The sequence below is a fragment of the Loxodonta africana genome, chromosome 26 (assembly GCF_030014295.1).
Source record: "Loxodonta africana isolate mLoxAfr1 chromosome 26, mLoxAfr1.hap2, whole genome shotgun sequence".
NCBI classification, from domain to species: Eukaryota; Metazoa; Chordata; class Mammalia; order Proboscidea; family Elephantidae; genus Loxodonta; species Loxodonta africana.
This window is the reverse complement of record NC_087367.1, coordinates 33,887,026-33,909,425: the sequence shown is the minus strand read 5'-3', so window position 1 is coordinate 33,909,425 and position 22,400 is coordinate 33,887,026. Positions and strand designations below refer to the sequence as shown.

The 22,400-nt window shown below is 43.5% G+C and overlaps 1 protein-coding gene across 6 annotated transcripts in view; it reads left to right on the top strand.

Moving 5' to 3' along the window:
- Window positions 1-1,144: 1,144 nt before the first annotated feature.
- LTBP1 (latent transforming growth factor beta binding protein 1) overlaps window positions 1,145-22,400 on the top strand; it is a 737,180-nt gene continuing 715,924 nt past the window's right edge. For 3 of the 6 annotated variants that reach the window (XM_064277224.1, XM_064277220.1, XM_064277219.1), the window contains exons 1-2: window positions 1,146-1,790; window positions 2,814-2,884. In XM_064277224.1, the coding sequence (XP_064133294.1) occupies window positions 1,333-1,790; window positions 2,814-2,884 (529 nt within the window). In that variant the 5' untranslated portion in view covers window positions 1,146-1,332. Of the gene's footprint in view, window positions 1,791-2,813; window positions 2,885-22,400 lie in introns of all 6 variants that reach the window. The other 3 variants (XM_064277223.1, XM_064277222.1, XM_064277221.1) reach the window with 2 other exon arrangements.

Below are 22,400 nucleotides of genomic sequence, written 5' to 3'. Positions count from 1 at the left end.
TTTATCAATGAGTAATACTCCATTGTGTGAATATACCATAATTTATCCATTCATCTGTTGATGGGCACCTTGGTTGATATGATTTTTTTAAAAAATTATTATTATTGTGGTAAATACATGTGTAACAAATCATTTGCAAGTTCAACACTCTTTACATGTACAATTCAGTGACATTAGTTACGTTTATTGTGTCGTTCACCACTACCATTTTCTGTTTCCAAATTTTCCCATCACACTTAACAATACTTCAGTGTCCCCTATGCAGTGAATCCTCTTTCCTCCTTCACTCTCACCTGTGACTTTTCTTTTTAAATAGTAGTAATGGCTTGGGGTTGTCATGGATCGTGAACTCTATCTTGAAAGCCTTTGGACCCAGAACAGGGCTAGCTGTGCGGCCGATGCCGGTGGCGGGTTTCCCCGTGTACGCGGGCGCCCCCTGCTGCCCGCTCTGCAATCGCGTACAAGCCAAGCGGGGAGCAGGGTACCAGAGGCTGCAGACCCAGAAAAAGTCCAGTCCCCAAAAGAATCACCTAAAAGCTCTTCCGTGGAGAACTCTGCCCGCACCCGACAGTCCCTTCTGGAATCCGATTTAGTATTTTAATCTTATACCCACAGCCAATATCCGAGCAAACACGGATAAGAAATTTCTGGATTTCCAAACAATATCAAACTAATCCTGTGGGGTTTCTAGATGGAAAGGACCGTTCAGTGACTTTGTCGAGCCCTTTGTCTTCTGGGACATGGGGCCGGGAAGCCGGGACGTCCGCCTTTCTGACCACACGGTAACAATCCATGTGGATGTGGAGGGTGGCGGTGCGTCCTCGGGCTCATCTCACCGTTTCCCCAATTAGGATTTACTGCCTGACGTCACGTCTGCCAGAGATTGGCTGTTCAGATCTGACAATCGGCTCCACAGCGAAAGCAACTTTCTAAAGACTCTGCTGCGGGGCTGCCTGCGTGCACACCGCGCGCTCGCACTCGCCAGCAGTCCCCGGTCCCGGAGCAGCGCCCCGCACCCTTGGCTCGCCCTGCCGACGCTCACCTTGCACCGCCCGCTCCCCTCGCCCCTCCCCTCCCGGGCTCTGCCTTCCCCACCCCCACGCCCGCCCCCTCCTCCCCGCCACTTTGTGCCGGGGTCTAGGGCCGCTCAGCCTCCACAGAACTTCCTTTCTTGCATCCGTATTTTTCTCCTCCTCACTTTCGCGGGCTCCGGGCAGGTCTTGGGGAACAAGGAGAGCGCGGGGCAGGGCCAGGGCGCCCGCGCCGGGCGAGTCGCTCGGCCGGGGCCGGGGGCCCGAACGCGCGCGGCGAGCGGCGTGGACTTGGGCCGCGATGGCGTGGGCCTGGCTCAGGTGGGGGCTCCTGCTCTGGGCAGGACTGCTCGCGTCGTCGGCGCACGGCCGGGTGAGGAGGATCACGTACTTGGTGCGCCCGGGCCCCGGCCTGGCAGCGGGCGCCTTGCCTCTGGGTGGGCCCCCGCGTCCGCGGACCTTCAACGTCGCGCTCAACGCCAGGTACAGCCGCAGTTCTGCGGGCGCCGGCGCCCCTCTGGAGCGGACCCGGCGCACCAGCAAGCCCGGAGGCGCGGCCCTGCAGGGGCTCCGGCCGCCGCCCGAGCCGGCGCGTCCCGGGGGCCCCGGGGGGCAGCCACAGCCTAAGCCCGGCGGTCACCCGGCGGCCGCCCCGTTCGCCAAACAAGGCAGGCAAGTGGTGCGCTCCAAAGTGCCGCAGGAGACTCGGAGCGGCGGGGGCTCTCGGCTGCAGGTTCAGCAGAAGCAGCAGCTGCAGGGGTAAGCCCACACCCCTCTCTCCCTCTCCTTCCTCGTGCGCGCCGCCCGCGCGGGGATCCGCGGCTTCAGGGCCGCTCCGACCCCTGCAGGGGCCGGGGGCGTCGCGCGCGGCGAGTCTGCTTTTTCCTGCCTGCCTCTGCCTGCCTTAGAGCGCAACCGGAAGAGCGGAAAGCTGGGAAGCCCAGTAACTTACTGAAGATACATTTACAGTGCATTGTTACTGAGCTGCGGGTAACACTGTTTGGGGCGTAACTTGTGCTCCTACCGAACTAATAGGAGATGTGCATAAACATGAAATCACTACAACTTTATTTCTCAATGTCAATTAAACTGCTCTCTGCGACTCAATTTTAATTTTATTCTAGCTAGTGTTTTGGGGCAGGCTGGCTGTAAAGAACTAGCTCCTGTTTTGTGGCCTAGAACTTTCCAGCAGCCTAGAAATTGTAGATTTGGGCTTCCCTGCACCTATGAGGTCTGCTTTCTTTGGGGGGTAGGGGGTGGTCTTAGCAGTGATAATTTTCTGTTGGAAAGTTTCTGGTACAAGGAGCTTGTAAGCATCGTCCCGCGGGGGCGGGGGGGCTCTCACCCCTATTAATCACAGGTTGGGAGTGTGGGGGAAAACTTGTTTACTTGGGTTGTTTCCCCAGGGGTGGTTTATGGCCTGTGATCTCACCCGTTTTTGGACACCTCTCTGAAACTCAGATTTAATTTAAAATGTGGGCGCAAATCATATACAAAATCAACTTGGCTCTCCTTTAATTTTGGGCTTGAAAACATTGGGATCTCTCTCCCCTCCCGTCTAAGTCTGGGTTATGCAGGCTTTTTTGGTTCTCCTTCTGTTCCCTGATACAGGGTTACCTACCTGGGCAGCTTTGGGTTGGGCATCCTGGGTACCCACTAGGGCTCTTGAATCTAGAGGGGTGAGGAGACAGGATACTGGGCTTTCAGAAATCCCCTGGAAGTTTGAGTTCTTGGACAGAGTGTGTGGCTGCTGCTGGACTCAGGAGTCTTGCTTTGTTTCAGGGTGAATGTCTGTGGAGAGCAGTGCTGCCATGGCTGGAGTAAGGCCCCTGGCTCCCAGAGATGCACCAAACGTAAGTTGGCATGTTCACAGTGGCCTCGGAACAGTAGGCAAAGTGGGGCTGTCCCCATGGGGGATTCCACAGTGGTCACTTGCAAAGGCTAATGCTGACCTGGGGGAGTTGACCTGGAGGAGATGATGTCAGAAATACAATCCATCCCTTACCTGCAACCTTCATTACATCACAGAAAAGGCTTTGGGTCAGGGCAGTGGTGGTATCAGTGCTACATGCAGCAATGCCTTGTACAGAACCAGGCTGTTCATCCCGATTCCCCAGGACTCAACTGAGGTTTTAATCATTCTGCCACATCTATTAATCAGGAGCTAGGAAAAAAAATTCCGTTGGTTGGTATGGCATTTGGCAAAACCAGTACAGATAATTTATACACAGATACCAATAAGCGAAAAACATTTTTTAAGGTGATAGCAGGAGAATGGGAAATAAGGGTCTCCTTTTTTTTTTTTATTCTGGAACGGGAAACCTTGGTGGCGTAGTGGTTAAGAACTATAGCTGCTAACCAAAAGGTCGGCAGTTCAAATCCACCAGGTACTCCTTGGAAACTCTATGGGGCAGTTCTACTCTGTCCTGTAGCGTTGCTATGAGTCGGAATGGACTCAATGGCAATGGGTTTGGTTTGGTTTTTTGATTCTGGAGTGGAGTCTCTGGGTGGTGCCAGTGGTTACTGTACTTGGCTGCTAACCAAAAAGTTGGAGGTTCCAGTCCACCCAGAGGTGCCTCAGAAGAAAGGACTGTCATTCTACTTCTGAAAAATTAGCCATTGAATATCCTGTGGAGCATAGTTCTACTCTGACACATATGGGGTCACCATAATTTGGAATTGTAACTTGTTTTATTATGGAATAAAACATCAATAGCTTTTAAAGCTTTCTGAAAACAGAGCCTACAATCCTCCATCTTAAAGCCTGATTGCCTCCCAGGATGTACCACTCTAGTCTACCTGCTTCAGAACTGACCAGGGGGTTTCCCTGCTTCTCAAAAGTTAATACACATGCTTAGCAGTGGTTTAGCCTTGGAAAAATTTATTAATGAGGCATATAGGTTTGAGAACATCAGAAAATAATTTCCCCTATGTACTGTGAAGTTAAGGATTAAGTTAGAATGTATTCTGACGCTCCTCTTGACAAGTTTATGCCACATCTGGTGCTAATTGGAAATAAACCTTATTTCCACTTAGAAGAAGTAGAGCCTTCTCAGGTGTTCTCTGCCTACAGCCATTGCCATCTGGATGTGGATTGTAATTGTTCAAAATTTCGGCTGCTTATTAGTGTTTGGCATAATAAATCTAATTTAATACTTTGTCTTATAAATAGTTTGGATTTTAAAATACTGGTGGGTGAATAAAAATATTTTCTAGTACAGTCATTCCAATAAACTTGATGGTTGAAAAATGTCTTCAGTTGTTGAAGAAAATACTGGCTTTAATTTTTAAAAAGGAGGGTCTGGATGGACTGTGATTTGACTGTGAACCACAAGATGTAATGATAGATATGAACTTATTATCAGTTTTATAATCATTGAGCTCAAGCCACTAGATTAGAAATGTTCAAGGTTATAGGTATTTCAGATTAAATCTTAGTTTTTCAGTTCTTAAATTCTTAGAATATACTTTATGATAGTGTGTCAGTATTTTCCTGAATTTAGACTTGATCAGGTCAAATTACACCTTCCTCCCCCTGTTGCTCCTTTTGCTTAAAACTTGAAACTCTTTTTGTAGAGTAGAACTGCTCCATAGGGTTTTCAAGGCTGTGACCTTTGGAAGCAAGCAGATCTGTCTTCCAAGGTACTTCTGGGTGGGTTTGAACCCCCAGCCTTTCAGCTAGTATGTAGTTGAGCGCTTAACTGTATATGCTACCCATGGACGTTGAAAGATTAAAACTACAGCATAGGATTTCATAGATGATGGGCAGGTGCTCCTTGATACTTGTTACCCTAAAGCTTTAAGAAGTTTACTTGGCAGATGATGCAACTGGCTGCCTTCTGTAAAGAGGATAATCTCTTCTCATGTTATTTGAGGGATTTGGGGGATCCAAAGATGTTCTTGGATCTGGGAGGTGAGTATACAGATCTTGAGGAATCAGCTCACAGCTTCCTATTTCACTTGTGTTTGTCACTCTGGTAACCCTGCAAGAAAGAGGCTGTGGAATGTAAACCAGTCAAAAAAGTTAGGGTTAAAGTTACTGTAGGGTTTCAGAGGAAGTTGCTACATTTTTTAGTCTGAAAATACCGGCAACATATGCCTTTAGCTTCTAGTTCAAGCTGTTCTTCCAGTTCCTATAAGGTAGCCCTTGGGTGGCACTGAGATCTAAGCAATGCGACATCACTTTCGTTTTTAATAGTTTTCAGCATTTTGAAGATTAATCTTCTTATACTTACTGCTCAGTCTCATAAATTAATTCGGGTCCAAATGCTAGGAACTTAAATTATGACTCCCTTCAGGAATATTTGTGTTTTTAAAAGCTATTCTGGGGGTAGATCAGTGTTCAACAAAAAGTAATGCTGGGTTACTGCTGATACTTTGAAACCTGTGTCTGTGGCTGAGCAGCATAATGCCAGGAAGGTCCCCTGGCCTTGGTTTCAGAAGACCTGAGTTCAAATCCTAAAGGTATTACCAGCTGTGTGGTCTTGGGGAATTCACTTGATCTCTCTGAGCCTATATTTTCCTGCCAAGAAATGACAATACTAAAACCTTGACTACCTTGCAGGATTGTTTCAAGTATCAAGGTGAAAGAGAATGCGTGAAAGCCTTGAAAAAGCTACAAAAGATTTTTAGAGTTTATTATCGGATCAAGCCAAATAAATCCTGTCCCATTTATTTCTTTGCTTATTTTCCCTAATGTTTCCCTAAATCTTTCTTTTTTAATAATGTGGATGTGGATACCTTTTTATATTATAGCTGTAAAGTAGTTTGAATTGTTTTCCACCATTGAACAATTTATTTTAAAAGAAAAATTAAATATTCAATTGTTTGTCTCCAGTTCTTTGTTTAATGGCTTGCTGCTTTGGGGGAAAATGTTCAATTTACAAATGGAAAAATAATTCCTAACACCAAGTTTTGTGATCGTAACTAGTTCAGTTAGTAGAAGAGCTATTTAGATAGCAAAATTAATTGATTTGTGGTCTCTTCTGTCTTTCACTTCCTTATCATAGCTATTGAACAGTTGTACTTGGGTATGGTTTATTACACATATAAATACAAAAACCAATGACATGTGAACATGAAGTTCCCCCTTAGGGTAGTAGTCATTATAAAATGTGCATACACACTTAACTATGTAACCCAGGAAGCCTTCTTTTTGTCACTGTGTTTTGAGGATCCTTTAAAGGGTTAAGCTGAAGATTTTCAGTTTATATAGATCACGTCCAGTTGATGTGAAAACTATTTCTACATAAGAGATTTGATGGGTTCATGTTGTTCAATGTTTCCTTCATCCCATGAAGAAAATAAGGTGCCTGTAGAGCCAGACTGGATTGTTTTTAGTTGGTTGAAACTAAATTTAAATGGGCCATGGGAAAATGCTTCTGAATACTTGAGGTTTAGTGACCCTTAAATTGCCAGTCAGAGATATGTGAAACAAAGAGTTAGCTGACCCACACAGGGCAAAGAATGGATGTGTACATCCTTGGGTGCTGGCTGCCCAGTCCCTTTTTGGAAATGCTCAATTGCATGTTAGTGTTGCTTTTCCAGACACTTTTTGTGTGTGGGTCTCTAGAAGTTGAAATCATATTACAAGATATGTTAGTCATTAATATTGGGTGAATTAATATTTGGGCAAAACAGATGGTACCATGTTTCTCTTTCCAAAGAGTTCACATTTTGTAGGCGGGCTTTGTGGTTTAGGGATTTTGTCTTTTGAGTAGGGGATTAAACCCGTAATATGTGATATGGCTGCCAACCAAAAGGTTGGCAGTTTGAATCCACCAACTGCTCCTTGGTAACCCCATGGGGCAGTTTTACTGTGTCCTCTGGGGTTGCTATGGGTTGGAATCAATTCAACAGCAACGAGGTTATGTAACATTTTTTGCCTCCCCCCATTTTTGCCTTTTTTCCACTGTCCATACTGAGCCTATTCCCCAATTGGTTCTTCCGATCTTTTTGTCCCCCTCTATAGGGTTGCTGTGAGTTGGAATCGACTCAACGGCAAAGAGTTTGGCTTGGCTTAGGGTAAGTGTGGACCAGAGAGAGACATTAGCAGTGGGCTGGGCTTTAAAGAGGAGACTGGATGAGGGAACGGACAACATAGAAGAATAAAGAAGAGACGAGAGTGAGGCTGGGCTGCAGGGTGGGGTGGACGGAAGAAGCAGATACGAATCCAGAGTGAGTGCGTGGCATGTTGTAGGCCCTTCGTAAATGAATGCATGGATTGTTCTTTCATTATTTAATGGATATCTCTTTAGCTTTTACCATGTGCCAGTTTCTATGAATAGAGGAGCAGTGCAGCCAGCTGTAGGGAGGGCAGGGTCTGTTTTTACTCACTGAACTCATGGCACATCAAATGACTCCTCGTTCTCTCCTTAGCAAGAAACAGAAAATTGATATTCCATTGCTTTTCCATTGGCATTCAGCCTGCACTGCTTTGGAACCCCCTCCCCTTGCCCCCAGAAACCAATCCTAGAAATTTTCTTTAAACTGTATGCAGAGGAGACATAGTCATGTGTACCCTTGGTGCTCAGAGCTGCCGTGGTAGAGATGGCATCTCATCCAGCAAGATGTAATGTGGTAGAGTTCCAGGTGACTGAGACGACTCTCTTGGGCCCTCTCCCGTCCTTTTTGGCCTGGCACTGGGCTAGCCAGGCCTTTGAGTTGGGCCCAGAATGATTACACATTCTTCTTATGCCTGCTATGGCCATTGACAGCTGGTTTGCCAATAGATCTGCAGTGAGGTTTACCATGGTAGCTGCTGGGAGGGCCGCCCTGGCCCCAGTGCTGGGAGCAGGGGTGGGAAGGTGGGTTGGAAAATCTGTCATATGGCACAGACAGACTGGTGAAGGGAGAGTGACCCAAAGGTCAAGTTCATAGTGGGTTAAATACGTGTTCGCAACACTAGTTAAAATACGCATTTAGGAACCATAAATTCAGTGTTGCGGTAGTACTTAAACTGCATTGTGAAGCCCTTCCCCAGCCTGCAGCTCAGCCAGCACACACCCGCCTCCCTCCTCCTGGCCTGTTTGTTGAAGCTTTTTACTGCCCCGCTAACTTTGCCTTTAGGAAGCCTGACTTGTTGAAAGGACCTTTGACAACTACGGGATTTTGCTGGTTCTGATGTTATTTGTTGTCTTGGATATTCCAAACACACACAGACATGTTTGGGGGCTCCAATTAAGGTTTCTTAAAATGCAGCTTTTGCTTTCAAGGCCTTGCTAGCAATGAATAGAGCAACTTGGAGTGTTAGGGCTGTGCACCACACTTTTAACCCCGAGCAGGATCAGATCAGACATTGAGGAGTTGCTGATGGGGGGGTGGGATGGTAATTTGTGCAGTGCTTTAGTGCATACAGAGAGCGTTTTCTTGATCTTCACAACACTGTGGCGTAGGTGAGACAGGCAGTATTTATTACCCTCTTCCTTGGAAACCCTATGGGGCAGTTCTGCCCTGTCCTGTAGGGACACCATGAGTTGAAATCAACTCGACAGCAGCGAGTTTGGTTTTGGAGTCTGGTGGCACAGTAGTTAAAAGCTATGGCTGCTAACCAAAAGGCTGGCAGTTCAAATCCACCAAGCGCTCCTTGGAAACCCTATGGGGGCAGTTCTTCTTTGTTCTATAGGGTTGCTATGAGTTGGACTCAGCTCTACAATGGGTTTGGCTTTTTTTTTTTTGGTTTCCAAATAAGGAAGTATCTGAGTGGCAAAAACGGTTAAGAGCTTGGCTGCTAACTAAAAGGTGCAAGGTTCAAGTCCACCCAGAAGCACCTTGGAAGAAAGACCTGACGATGTACATCTGACACATCAGCCGTTGAAAACTCTGTGGAGTGCAGGTCTACTCTGACTCGCTTGAGGTCACCATGAGTCAGAATCCATGCGAGGGCAACTGCTTTTCCAAATTGGGGGAGTACTCAGGCCTCAATCCAGATCTTTGATCTTTTTCATTGTTCTTTCTACTGCTTTAAAAAAGCTGCCTGAATTATTCAGTGCTGTAGCGTTCTCTCTGCGGGTCTTGGTCTTAACTCTTCTGACAGCTCTAACTTACATGTATTGGTTTTCATTGCCTACATGCACTTGAAGATTTCCTAAGGTGTGCATGTGGGCTTGAGAGGTGGGGCACTCAGGGTTGGGTTACCCCTGGGGCACTTTGGAATTTCCCAGTAATGACAGGAGGGTGGGTGGGCAGATGCTGATTGGGCTGCGTGCCACACTGCCTATGACTTAAGATCTAACTCGGCTTCTTCCCTAACTCAGGAGCTATGGCTGTGCCAGGGGGTATTAGGAGAACAGAAGAAATTGGCCACATGTTATGCCTCTGGCCATTTTTACTCAGTTTATTTTAAAGTGAGCTGAATCCCTGGAAGAGTTTGTTAAAATGTTCTTTTGACCCTTGAGGGGGCAGGAGAGCAGTGGGATGCAGACCCCAAATTCTCATAAGACCAGACTTAATGGTCTAACTGAGACTGGAAGGACCCCGGTGGTCATGGCCCCCAGACCTTCTGTTGCCCCAGGACAGGAACCATTCCCGAAGCCAACTCTTCAGACGTGGATTGGACTGGACAATGGGTTGGAGAGGGATGCTAGTGAGGAGTGAGCTTCTTGGACCAGGTGAACACTTGAGACTAGGTTGACATCTCCTACCTGGAGGGGAGATGAGAGGGTGGAGGGGGTTAGAAGCTGGCGAAATGGACACGAAAAGAGAGAGTGGAGGGAGAGAGCAGGCTGTCTCATTGAGGGGGGGGTTGTAATTGGGAGTGTGTAGCAAGGTGTATATGGGTTTTTGTGTGAGAGACTGACTTGATTTGTAAACTCTCACTTAAAGCACAATAAAAATTATTAAAAAAAATGTTCTTTTGAATCAGAATCTTGGAGGGACTCAGGAATTTGTGCTTTTAATAAGCACTCCAGGTGATGCTGATGGAGGTGTCCACACTTCAGAGGAACAGTAATCCAGAAGGAACCCACTCCTTTGTATGGGAAATTAAAGGTCAAGGTTAACACTTAACAATTTAGAAACACCTCAAGTCAGGAGCCCTCCAAACATTGGGTTAGCTCAATTTTGGAGAGTACGTATACAAAGATTGCTGGATTTTCTTTAACGAGTTGGAAATGTGCAAACTTGTTGATGACACGTAGGTAATTAAATAAAGTGGTTTTTTAAAAAAAGGTTTAAAATTTTGGAACAAATTGGGAGTTTTTTCCCCATTACATATTCTATTTTTAGTTATATAATATTTTAAATACACAAATATCTAGAAAATAATATATCCAATAGCTACCCATCAAGGTCATGTTTTAAACCCTGCCTGATGTGGTAATTAAGCACAGTGATTTATAGATAAGGGAGAGATTATGGTCTTCTCTGGCTCTAAATGCATGTTTTGCTAATAACATTTCTGGTCTTCTTAGTAGAGAGAAAATGGCATATAATATGTTGGTGTGACACAAATTGGTTGTTTTGGTATTTATGGAAAATACATCAGAGCTGTATTTGTGTGTGTGTATACAAGTACAGCTATTAATTTACCCTGTTTATTAGTATGTATGAAACATGTCATGTAGATATAGTCCATTGGATACTGAGACTCCATGCATACATTGCATTTAGACCCTCTGGCCACCCCCACCTCCCTTGCCTTTCTTGCCTCTCTCTTCTTCCTTCCCTAATTTGCTCTCAGTTTGGCAGTGTTGTTCAGTGGTTAGCAGTTTAGTCTTTGGAGTTAGAATGCAGATCTTCTATGTTGACATTAGAAGTCCCTGGGTGGTACAAACAGTTAACAAACTTGGCTGTTAACTGAAGGACTGGAGGTTCAGGTCCACCTAGAGGTACCTTGGAAGAAAAGTCCGGTGATCTACTTCTAATAAATCAGCCATTAAAAACTCTATGGAGCTCATTTCTACTCTGAACACACATGGAGTCTCCATGAGTCTAAATCAACTCAGCGGTGACTGGTTTATCTTTGTCAACACTTCCTTACTGCTTGATTTTGGGCAGATAACTGTGAGACCTGGGATAGGGCTAAGTCACCCCATTCACAAAACATGTCCCCACTGTCATTCAGCGATTGTTGAGGTGTTGAATGGGGTAATATATGAAAAATGTTTGAAGAACAGGGTCCAGGCTCAGCGGTGCTCCACCTACCTGTTTCAGATCGCCTCCTCCTGGGCCCCCCTGTCATTTACACACCTGCATTTATGTCTCAGGTCCCCTGGTGAGAATCATGGCTCCCTCTTCCACATTCCTCGAGTATTCCGATTTCGCTCTTCCTCAGCTCTGGGCATGGCCTGGCCACGTGGAAGAGGAGTCTGTGCCCTGGTCAACGTGGGGCTTCTTGAGAGCAGGATGTTCTTTGTGTGGTTTCAGCACTCAGGCTCCGTGCTTTGCCATAGTGGGTCTGCCTCAAAAATGCTAACTGAACTGAACCAGGTTGAGTGAACTAGCATCTCTGATTTTGCTGTGTTGTAAATGCTGTCATCTAAATACTATATAAATCCACTTCTTTTCCTTGTTTACTCTCACTCCTTGGCAACAATTTCCATTCATTTTTCTTTTCCACATTTTCTTTGTGTGCTTCTCCTTGCCCAGCAGACAGGGCTTATTATGACAGCTTTCTCAAGGGCATACCACCTTATTCTGTGCCCTCCTGCTTTCTCTCTGTAGGCAGCCCTGGCATGGCCCAAAGTTTAAGACAACTTTTCCTTTCTCCCTGCCAATTTTAGAATCTTTCTGCTCAACATCATCTCATAGAGATTTGGGACTAAGTAAAATGAATGTTGTATGATTTTCCCTGTAATTTTAGATCCCCAAATACTGCTCTTGGCCAACTACACTATTCCCTGTGGCTTTTTCACTCCACCATATTTGAGTAATATTGTTGGCATGGATGTAAGTAAACAGTTTGTGAAATGTCATTCTTTGTAAATTAGGAGATGGATGGGCTGGTTTTTGAGTACATGTTCTCAGTTCTGCTGAGCCAGAAGAAAGATGAGTTTGGTCAGTGGATGAGAAGACAGATTGGAGGAAGTACTGAGATGTTGATGTGCTTGGTGACAAAAGGGATCAGTTTTTCAGAGGTGAGAGCCAAGTAGTTGAAGGGGAAACGTCAGAGGCATTTTGGTAATTAATTAAGGCAGACTCCTCACAGAGGAGATTCAGTGTAGTCTGTAAAAAGCTACCAGAGGATATCATGATAATAAAGTAAAGAAAACATAATAATAAGGATCCTTTGTCGACTTAAAAATGCTTTTGTTTCTTATAGGATCACTAAACAATTCCAATCTGGCTTTTAATTTTATACGAACTTCATTTTATTATTACTTTTAATTAACAGGTAGAATCTCCATCCTTTTTCACATAAGTATTTAAACACCATCTCAAGCAGATAGTTACCAATTAGCATTTTCAAAATATCTTTTGTTGTTAAATAAACTCCAACTTATGGTAATCCTGTGTATAACACTGCCCCATCCCACACCATCCTCATGGTCACCAGCAAGCTTGAGTCCATTGTTACCTTCCAATCTAGGAGCCTGTCTTCCTATCAGACAATGTTCTGTGTGATTCATAGGGTTAACGGTTAAGTGCTTGGGTACTAACCAAAAGGTCAGCGATTGGAACCCACCAACAGCTCTGCAGAAGAAAAGATACAGCAATCTGCTCGCATAAAGATTACAGCTTAGGAAACCCTATGGGTCAGTTCTGTTCTGTCCCCTAGGGTCGCTTTGAGTTGGAATCGACTCAGTGGCACACAACAACAGCAACAGTTTTTGGAAATACATCACCAGGCCTTTGTCCCTAGTCTGTATTAGTCTGTAAGGTCTGCTGAAACCTGCCCACCATTGATGACCCTGCTGGTGTTCATTGTAAAAACTCTGTAAACTATCTAAGACATATTACCTCAACTTGATAAATTTTTTACTGTATTGATTCAAGGGATGGGAGATTTCTCCCGCTGCCTCTGCCATTGGCTGTGAAACTTCAAGTTAACCCCTCTGAGACTTTTCTTTTTCCCAGCGAATTCAGGTCATTGTTGTGAATACCAGGCTAGCAAATCCTTTTCTTTCTTAACACTTGCATGTTGTATCACAGACATGTTTATATGTCTGGCTTCCCAGCATGAATGTGAGCTCTGTGAGGATAGGGATCATACTGTATATGTATTTTTATCCTTCATACCTGGAAGGCACAAAACAAAACTTTATGGCATCAGTGGCTGAATGGATTCATTTGTTGAACTTTCACCAAGCTCCTGTGTACTAGGTACTGGTGTACAGGAGATGCTAACTATTATAAACTGAAAAAACCCCACTGTCATTGAGTTGATTCTGACTCATAGTGACTACGTAGGACAGAGTAGAACTGCCCTATACATCTTTCTCCCACAGAGCGGTTGGTGCATTTGAACCACTGACCTTTTGGATAGCAGTGGAGCACTTAACCACTGTGTTACCATGGCTCCTTGGTAAAGTACTATACAGAAAATAAAACAGAGTAATAGGCTAGAGAGTGTTGGTAGTGGGGGAGAGTGGTCAGGGAAGGTCTGTGTGAGGAAGTGACATGAAAGAGCTATGTGATATGAAAGGGCCTGAGGAAGATCATTTCAGGCTAATAGAGCAGATAGTGGAAAGGGCCTGGTAGGAACAGGCCTGGCCTGTTGCAGGAACAGTGAGAAGGTCAGTATTGTTAGGTTGTCATTGAGGGCTAGGGTAATAGGTGATAACAGAAAAGGGAGACAGGCTGGATCCCAAGTTAGTTCTTATAGGCTGTGTAAGGAAATTCATAAGATCATAAGAGGACCATACACTTTATAAATGAAAGTGGATTTTACTATTAAGGACTACAATAGAAGATACACTTTGGTATTTATCAGCATTTTTCTGTAAGGCATGGAAAAATTAAGTTTTATGTAGAAAATTCTTTAAATCATCTTTGTTACTGTTTTTTATGAATGAGAAAACTGCATATAGAACAGTGAAGTGACTTACCCTAGGCCACACATAGTTATTGTCATAACCTGATACCTGCATTGTGCCCAGATTGCCAGACCTGTCCTGTGCTGATTGGACCTTCCCCGCCACATGTCTCTGCTGAAGTCTCAGAAAGAGGCTGACTTAAGGCAAAAGTTTGAGAGTTAAAAAAGAAAAGTCCCTAGTCATGGCCTGGTAAAAGACAGATTAGTGGGGATCCTCAGGTGGTACTAGAATTAAAAAAAATAACATTTTAAATCCTTTAAAAACTAATAATAAAAACCTTAATCTGATGATCATAGAAGATATGCAGGGAGTAATTACGGTGTATTAAAGTGACATTTTAACTTTTTCAAAATATGTTTGAATGCTGTTCTGAGGTTTTGTCAGTCCCTCCTGGCATCTAATTTAGAAATCAGGTTAACCCAGAGAAGCTGAGGCTGCCTTAGGTCTCCACAGCCTCTGCTGAGTGTCTTGGGTGTCATTCACCTTCTCTGGGCTCTTTGGCTCTTGTTGGTAAAAAAATAATAATGCCTGTCAGCCATCTCCCCTTTTGTAGTAAAAAATCAAATAAAATGATTCTCTGGGCTCTTTTGCTCTTGTTGGTAGGTGAGGATAATAGTACCTGTCAGCCATCTCCCCTTTTGTAGTAAAAAATCAAATAAAATGATTCTCTGGGCTCTTTGGCTCTTGTTGGTAGGTGAGGATAATAGTACCTGTCAGCCATCTCCCCTTTTGTAGTAAAAAATCAAATAAAATGAGGTTCATAAAAACGCTTCATGGAAGAGCCATATAAACATAAGGTGATATCATTAATAGGGGTTTTCTAGTTGTTTGGTGAAACATTTTTAGTTGTTTGTGGAAAATTGTTCTAAATGTGTTGGTATATTTCTTGCTTTGAAAAATAGAATGCCTAATGTGCTTTAATGGGTTTTAGATGATTAAAGATCTGGTGTCTCAGGCCTTTACATTAATCGTCAAGTTTACTGATGGTTTGTGGTGTCTGAGACTCCTCCTGGAAGCTGGTTTGAAACTAAGCAAAATACCTTAACACTGCCTCCCCCCCCCGCCCCCGTGATTTGCCTTATTCTCTTAAAAGTAGAGTGTAGGAAAGGAAAAAAAAAATCCTTCTTTGGAGAGAGCTCTGTTTCTTTCTTTCTCCTTACGATAGTGAAAAGATTATATTAATAGTCCAAAATTGTTAGCAGTTGGAGGCAAAGTGATACAGATCCTAAGTAAATTCAGGAGACCTGGTAATGTAGTGGTTAAGAGTTACTCCTGCTAACCAAAAGGTTGGCAGTTTGAATTCACCAGCTGGTCCTTGGGAACCCTGTGGGGTGGTTCTCCTCTGTCCTATAGGGTCACTATGAGTTGGAATTGACTTGATGGGAATGGGTTTGGTTTTTTGGCTAGGTAAATTAAAGGCAGGGACTGTGTTTTTGTTTTACTTTTTATCCATTAAGAAGTTGACCTACACAGCAATAGACCCTAAGTGAGGTTTCTTGATTAATAAGGATTACAAGTCACATTATGTGTCTGAGTGAAAGATCAGCTGAAATTCTTTTAAATTAATGGAAAGTGAGATTATGCTATTAAACAGTTCTGTTTGTTACAAGAGAATGTATAGAGAACCAACTTCCCTGTGTAACAATTTGTAATGCTCAGATTTGAGTTTTAAGCCCTTTCTCTGGTAACATTTCCTCATTCCTTCCTTTAATGCAGCCTGGCTTAATGGCATTTCACAGAGCTTTAGCTCAAAAGTGTGGTCCTGGAATTTGAGCAGCAGTATCACTTGGGAAAGAAGCTTGGGAACTTGTTAGAAATGCAGTTTCTCAGGCCCCCCTACAGACCTACTGAATCAGGAACTCTGGTGATGGGCCCAGCAATCTGTGTTTTCTTAAGCCTTCCGTGGGATTCTGATACAGCAGGAGATCCATTGCCTCCTCCATGCCTCGCCCCCTTCAGAGATGAGTGTATATGAGGTTGGGGCAGGGGGAGAGGGGTGAGGAGTAGGTCTGAAAAAGGAGTCTTCTCCTTTGGGCTCCAGGCCTTGGGGATTAGAGGCTTATGTTTTCTCTTCCCTCCCCTCATTTCTGCTTAAGAATGAGTTTAACCAGACTAGTTGCCGTTGAGTGAATTCCGACTCATGGCAACCCCATGTGTACCAGGGTAGAACTGTGCTCTTTTTATCCCCCAAGTTATTTATTTATTCTAAATTTTATTTATTTTGTTGTTGTTGAGACTATACGCAGCAAAACATACACCAATTCAGCAGTTTCTGCGTATACAATTTGGTGATACTCGTTACATTCTTCGAGTTGTGCATCCATTCTCACCCTCCTTTTTTGAATTGTTCCTCCCTCAGTAACATAAACTTACTGCCCCACAAGATTCCTATCTAAAAAAAAAAAAAAAAAATTCGAAGAGTGGGAATTTCCCAACACCTAATTATGCTCATGCAGAACCTGTACATGGACCAAGAGACAGTTGTTCAAACAGAACAACGGGATACTGCATGGTTTAAAATCAGGACAGGTATGCGTCAGGGTTGTCTTTTTACCATACTTGTTTGATCTGTATGCTGAGTAGATAATCCGAGAAACTGAACTATATGATATATAATCAGTATCAGGATTAGAGACAGACTCATTAACCTGTGATATGCAGATGATACAACCTTGCTTGCTGAAGGTGAAGAGGACTTGAAACAGATGAATATCAAAGACTACAGCCTTCAGTGTGGATTACACCTTATATATAAAAAAAAAACTTTTTTATAAAGAAAACAAAAATCCTTACTACTGGGCTAGCAAGCAACATCATGATAAACAGACAAAAGATTGAAGTTGTCAAGGATTTCATTTTACTTGAATCTGCAGTCAACACCCATAGAAGCAGTAGTCAAGAAATCAAATGACATATTACGTCAGGAAAATCTGCTGCAAAAGACCTTTGAAGAGGTTAAAAAGCAAAGATGTCACCTGAGGACTAAGGTGAGTCTGACCTAAGCCATGGTATTTTCAGTATCTTCATATGCATGCAAAAGCTGGACAATGAATAAGTAAAACCGAAGAAAAATTGATGCCATTGAATTATACCATTGTCAAAGAATACTGAATATACCATGAACTGCTGGAAGAATGAACAAATCTGTTTCAGAAGAAATACATTCAGAATGCTTCTTAGAAGCGAGGATGGCGAGACTTTGTCTCACTTTCGGTGTGTTAACAGGAGGGACCAATCCCTAGAGAAGGCCATAATGCTTGATAAAGTACAGGGCCAGTGAAAAAGAAGAAGACACTCAACAAGATGGATTGACACAGTGACTGCAACAGTGGACTCAAACACAGTAATGACTGTGAGGATGGCACAGGACTGGGCATTGTTTCGTTCTGTTTTACATAGGGTGGCTATGAGTTGGAAGCAACTCAGTGGCACTGAACAACAACAAGAACTACAAGGTTTGAAGATCATCTCAGGGCAATAGTTTCAGGGATTTATCCACCCTCCATGGTTCCAGGAAGTGTAGAGTCCATGAAACTTTGAAATTCCGTTCTGCATTTCCCCCCCTTTGATCAGGATTCTTGTATGGAATCTTTGATTAAAATGTTCCATAATGATAGCTGGGCACCATCCAGTTCTTCTGGTCTTATGGCAAAGGAGACAGTTGTTCCTGGAGGCAGTTAGTCATGTATTCTATATCCTCCTTCTATTCTTGACTCTTCTTCCTTTGTTGCTCCAGGTGAGTACAGACCAATCATTCTGCCTTGGATGGCTGCTTGCAGGCTTTTAAGACCCCAGGCACTACGCAAAGAACTAGGAGGTAGAACAGAAGCACTGGACACATTGTTAGGCCAAATTAATGGAGATGTCCCATGAAACCATGACCTTAACCCTCCAAACCAAGGAACCAAATCCCAGGAGGTGTATGGTTGTACATAAACACCCTCAGCAGCTACTTTTTTTTGTTGGTGTTATAAATATATCTATCACACAAATTTTGCCAATTCAACTTTTTACAAGTGTACAACTGACAGCAACTACAACAGTGAGCTGTGCATTGCTACCCTTAATCAATGCAATTTTTCTATCACTGTCAACCCCCATTTTCCTCCTCCCTCCCATCCCTGGTAACCACTAATAAACTTCGGTCCATATACATTTGCCTTTTCTTGTCTTTTCATATAAGTGAGGTCATCCCATATTTGTCCTTTTGTGATTGGCTTATTTCGCTTAGCATAATGTCCATCCATTGGTAGTTTAATAGTGTGTTGTTTAAGTTCTATGTGTTTGTGTATTTTCCAGGTTCCATTCTGCTGTTGATTTCTAGGTTCACTTCATTGTGGTCAGAGAAAATACTTTGTATGATTTTAGACTTTTAAAATTTATTAAGACTTGCTTCGTGACCTAAAATTTAGTCCATAGGGTTCTAAAGGGCTGATGTTTCAGAAGTAGATCATTGGGACGTTCTTCCATGGCATCTGTAGTAGATTAATTACTTTTGCGTGTGATCTTTCTAGCCATGGTCTTGTAACTCCGACCCAAGTGATTGTGTGATAGGGTAATTTTAGCCTTCCGAAGGGATCAGTCAGATTTGCCTTAAAAGAGAGCCAATTCTAGAACAGAGAGGAGGAGTCTACCACCATGGAAGTAGAGACAAACAGGAGAGACCCAGCAGCAGAGACCAGCAGGGAGAGATGGCATGGTGGGTCTCCTGGCCCACAGAGAGAGCAAGCTGAATGTCTTTGGGTAGAGACTGAGGGCCAGGAAGAGGAGTGCCTATGAGCACCACTGGAAAGAGACTGTCCTGATGAAGGAACTGTATCTTGAGTGTTCCTCCCTGATAAACCCCATAATTGTATGGTCTGTGAGTTCTGTGTGACCATTGCAGTGAATTATCGAACACAGGTGTCAGAATTAGGAAAGATGGTGGAGAGAAGAGCTTGTCTGGACTCCACCTCATTGGAGTCAGCCTTGCGCTGTTGATCTTGGTTTTCCTTCTCCCATGTGGGTTGGATAAGGTCAGATACTGCCCCCACGCTGTTTTTATATCCCTCTGGGTGGACTCGAAATTCCAGCCTTTTGGTTAGCAGCTGAGTACGTCCATTAACCATTTGATCATCCAGGTACACCTAAGGATGAGTTTATGTGTACAAAACTCAGTGAAATGGACCGGTTTTCTCAGTCTCAGATGATGACCCTGGAACTTGACTTAGTGTAGCCATCCATGCATATTACACACTCTGTACCATATGCTTATTAAGGACACCCAGAGACATATTTGCTATCCTGTGACTTTGCTTTTAAAATGTAAGGTTTATACCGTTAGGCCTTCTCAGTTCTGTTCAGTACTTCTACATGGAAGATACTTTAACCATGTTTCTTCACATTTTTTAAAAAATAATTTTTATTGTGCTTAAAGTGAAAGTTTACAGATCAAGTCAGTCTCTCACACAAAAACCCATATACACCTTGCTATACACTCCCAATTACTCCCCACCTAATAAGAAAGCCTGCTCTCTCCCTCCACTCTCTCTTTTTGTGTCCTTTTCGCCAGCTTCTAACCCCTTCCACCCTCTCATCTCCCCTCCAGGAAGGAGATGTCAACCTAGTCTCAAGTGTCCACCTGATCCAAGAAGCTCACTCCTCACCAGCATCCCTCTTCAACCCATTGTCCAGTCCAATCCATGTCTGAAGAGTTGGCTTTGAGAATCGTTCCTGTCCTGTGCCAACAGAAGGTCTGGGCGACATGACCACCGGGGTCCTTCTAGTCTCAGTCAGACTATTAAGTCTGGTCTTATGAGAATTTGGGGTCTGTATTCCACTTTCCTGCTCACTCAGGGGTTCTCTGTTGTGTTCCCTATCAGGGCAGTCATTGGTTGTAGCCGGGCATCATCTAGTTCTTCTCGTCTCAGGATGATATAGTTACTGGTTCATGTGGCCCTTTCTATCTCTTGGGCTCGTAATCACCTTGTGTCCTGTGTTCTTCATTCTCCTTTGATGCAGGTGGGTTGAGACCAATCGATGAGTCTTAGATGGCCACTTGCTAGCGTTTAAGACCTCATACTCCGCTCTTCAAAGTGGGATGCAGAATGTTTTTTTTAATAGATTTTATAATGCCAGTTGACTTAGATGTCCCCTGAAACCATGGCCGCCAGACCCCTGCCCCTGCTATGCTGGCCTTCGAAGCATTCAGTTTATTCAGGAAACTTCTGTGCTTTTGGTTCAGTCCAATTTTGCTGACCTCCCCTGTATTGTGTGCTGTCTTTCCCTTCACCTAAAGTAGTTCTTATCTACTATTTAATTAGTGAATACCCTTCTCCCACCCTCCCTCCCCTTCCCCTCTCGTAACCACAAAAGAATGTGTTCTTCTCAGTTTAAACTATTTCTCAAGTTCTTATAATAGTGGTCTTATACAATATTTGTCCTTTTGCAACTGACTAATTTCACTCAGCATAATGCCTTCCAGGTTCCTCCATGTTATGAAATGTTTCACAGATTCCTCACTGTTCTTTATCAATGTGTAGTATTCCATTGTGTGAATATACCATAATTTATTTATCCATTCATCCGTTGATGGGCACCTTGGTTGTTTCCATGATTTGCCATTGTAAACAGTGCTGCAGTAAACATGGGTGTGCATATATCTGTTTGTGTTAAGGCTCTTATTTCTCTAGGATATATTCCAAGGAGTGGGATGGCTGGATGGTATGGTAGTTCTATTTCTAACTTTTTAAGGAAGCACCAAATCGATTTCCAAAGTGGTTGTACCATTTGACATTCCCACCAGCAGTGTAGAAGTGTTCCAACCTCTCCACAACCTCTCCAACATTTATTATTTTGTGATTTTGGATTAATGCCAGCATTATTGGAGTGAGATGAAATCTCGTTGTAGTTTTGATCTGCATTTCTCTAATGGCTAATGATCGTGAACATTTCATCATATATCTGTTAGCTACCTGAATGTCTTCTTTAGTAAAGTGTCTATTCATATCTTTTGCCCATTTTTTAATTGGGTTATTTGTCTTTTTGCAGTTGAGTTTTTGCACTATCATGTAGTTTTAGAGATCAGCTGCTGATCAGAAATGTCATAGCTCAAAACTTTTTCCCAGTCTGTAGGCAGTCTTTTTACTCTTTAGATGAAGTCTTTGGATGAGCATAGGTGTTTTTTTTTTTTTTTTTACCCAGTTTTTTTTTTTACCCAGTTACCTAGTTTTTCTTCTACATTCTTAATAATGTTTTCTATACTGTTTATGCCATGTGTTAGGGCTCCTAACATTGTCCCTATTTTTTCTTCCATGATCTTTATTGTTTTAGATTTTATATTTAGGTCTTTGATCCATTTTGAGTTAGTTTTTGTGCGTGGAGTGAGGTATGGTTCTTGTTTCATTTTTTTTTTTTTATTAACTTTTATTAAGCTTCAAGTGAACGTTTACAAATCCAATCAGTCTGTCACATATAAGTTTACATACGTCTTACTCCCTACTCCCAGTTGCTCTCCCCCTATTGAGTCAGCCCTTTCAGTCTCTCCTTTCGTGACAATTTTGCCAGCTTCCCTCTCTCTCTATCCTCCCATCCCCCCTCCAGACAAGAGTTGCCAACACACTCTCAAGTGTCCACCTGATATGATTAGCTCACTCTTCATCAGCATCTCTCTCCCACCTGCTGACCAGTCCCTTTCATTTCTGATGAGTTGTCTTCAGGGATGGTTCCTGTCCTGTGCCAACAGAAGGTCTGGGGAGCATGGCCGCCGGGATTCCTCTAGTCTCAGTCAGACCATTAAGTATGGTCTTTTTATGAGAATTTGGGGTCTGCATCCCACTGATCTCCTGTTCCCTCAGGAGTTCTCTGTTGTGCTTCCTGTCAGGGCAGTCATCGATTGTGGCCGGGCACCAACTAGTTCTTCTGGTCTCAGGATGATGTAGGTCTCTGGTTCATGTGGCCCTTTCTGTCTCTTGGGCTCTTAGTTGTCGTGTGACCTTGGTGTTCTTCATTTTCCTTTGCTCCAGGTGGGTTGAGACCAATTGCTGCATCTTAGATGGCCGCTTGTTAGCATTTAAGACCCCAGACGCCACATTTCAAAGTGGGATGCAGAATGTTTTCATAATAGAATTATTTTGCCAATTGACTTAGAAGTCCCCTCAAACCATGTTCCCCAGACCCCCGCCCCTGCTCCGCTGACCTTTGAAGCATTCATTTTATCCTGGAAACTTCTTTGCTTTTGGTCTAGTCCAGTTGAGCTGACCTTCCATGTATTGAGTGTTGTCTTTCCCTTCACCCAAAGCAGTTCTTATCTACTGATTAATCAATAAAAAACCTTCTCCCTCCCTCCCTCCCCTCTTCGTAACCACAAAAGTATGTGTTCTCAGTTTTTACTATTTCTCAAGATCTTATAATAGTG